The sequence below is a fragment of the Nicotiana sylvestris genome, chromosome 9, assembly GCF_000393655.2.
Source record: "Nicotiana sylvestris chromosome 9, ASM39365v2, whole genome shotgun sequence".
NCBI lineage: Eukaryota > Viridiplantae > Streptophyta > Magnoliopsida > Solanales > Solanaceae > Nicotiana > Nicotiana sylvestris.
Genome location: NC_091065.1, coordinates 24,757,914 through 24,759,457, shown reverse-complemented (window position 1 = coordinate 24,759,457; position 1,544 = coordinate 24,757,914). Strand labels below are relative to the sequence as shown.

General features: G+C 37.2%; 1 protein-coding gene across 1 annotated transcript; it reads left to right on the top strand.

Annotated features, from left to right (window-relative positions):
• Positions 1 to 511: 511 nt before the first annotated feature.
• Positions 512 to 1,045, top strand: LOC138877347 (uncharacterized). Its single transcript, XM_070156951.1, has one exon. It carries the CDS (start codon positions 512 to 514, stop codon positions 1,043 to 1,045), a length of 534 nt encoding a protein of 177 aa, XP_070013052.1.
• Positions 1,046 to 1,544: the final 499 nt, after the last annotated feature.

Below are 1,544 nucleotides of genomic sequence, written 5' to 3'. Positions count from 1 at the left end.
ATAACTAGAATACTGTGAGGAGTTATCTGTAGACGGTGCCTAGAGTTACAATTGGAATAGTCTATGTAGCTAAACCTATGCTTAAAGGAGTCCTCATGAAGTTGTATAAATATTCCATGTACGTTGTACGTTCTGATTAAGCTAAGAGCTAACAACAAGAGCTTATTCTTTTTATGTACTTCTTCATGGTATCAAAGCTTAGGCTTTATTAAAATTAAGATCCTAAGGCTCATTCCTTTACCTAGTCATGTATGCAAATCAAACCACCTCGCTTGCACTCTCACCTTCCTCCCTTCATCAACTCATTGTCATTTGTCCCATAAAACTTAAGCCATCAAATTATCTTGTTTGGAGGACACAAATCCTCCAACTTATGCAGACATTGAAAGTAACAAATATTATCAAAGAAGAGGCTCCAAATAAATTCCTAGAAGGAGAGACCAACGCTAACCCCAAATTCACTGAGTGGGAAGAGAATGATGTTCTAGTTAGAAGTTGGCTCTCTAGAACAATGACAGAAGAGTCAATGTTCCTCATTATAGGATGTTCCATGGCGAAACAAATGTGGTTGTGTCTTGAGTATACTTACCTCCAAGCAACAAAGGACAAGGAGTTTCAATTGAAGCAACAATTTCAAACAGTAAAACTGGGATCAAAATCCATAGATGAATACATAAAAGAGTTTAAAGAAATTTGTGATAGTCTTATGGCGATACACAAACCATTGGATGAAGATAGCAAAGTAATCAATTTCGCTAGAGGTTTTGGGAGCAAGTACAAGACCCTTCGTACTGTAATGTTGGGGAAACCACCCTACCCCACATTTAACCAATTTGTTAATGCCCTTAGAGGATTTGAAATGAGGGAAGACACTGATGACATTATGGAACAAACACCTCCTAATTCTACTATGACTTTTGTAGCACAAAAATCTCAAGGAAGAGGCCGTGGCAATTTTTATAGAGGAAGAGGCCAACCAAAAGGAAGGGGAGGAAGACAATTTAGTCAAAGGAATTTTGGAGCACTAAATCAAAAGAGAATCTAAAGTCAAGCCCCTATTAGATTTGTGGAAGGAACAATCATACAGACACTTTCTTGCTTCTATAGATGGGACTACTCTTACCAAGCACAACAAGAGGTACCACAGGAACTAGCAACAATGTCATTTAATGATCAACCTGATGACAATCTTTACATAGACTCTAGAGCTACCAACCATATGGTACAATTTGCAGGTACTCTAATAAATCCATCTCCTTTTAAGGGAAATGACTCTGTAATGGTAGGAAATGGTGATAAACTTTCTATCACACATATAGGTAATAAGAATATTGGGAGGAACCTGTACCTAAAAGATGATTTTGTTGTGCCTAAACTCAAGAAGAACCTCATTTCTGTTAGTAAATTTGTCAAGGATAATGCATGTTCTTTGGAATTTACTGACGAAGATTTTATTGTTAAGGACAAGAAAACGAGAATCACTCTGGCAAAGGGAAATAAAAGGAATGATCTATACACGTTGGAGGGAAACTTACATGAAGCAC

Excerpts from the sequence above, each read along its gene's own strand:
- LOC138877347 (XM_070156951.1), top strand. The coding sequence starts at position 512 with ATGACAGAAGAGTCAATGTTCCTCATTATAGGATGTTCCATGGCGAAA.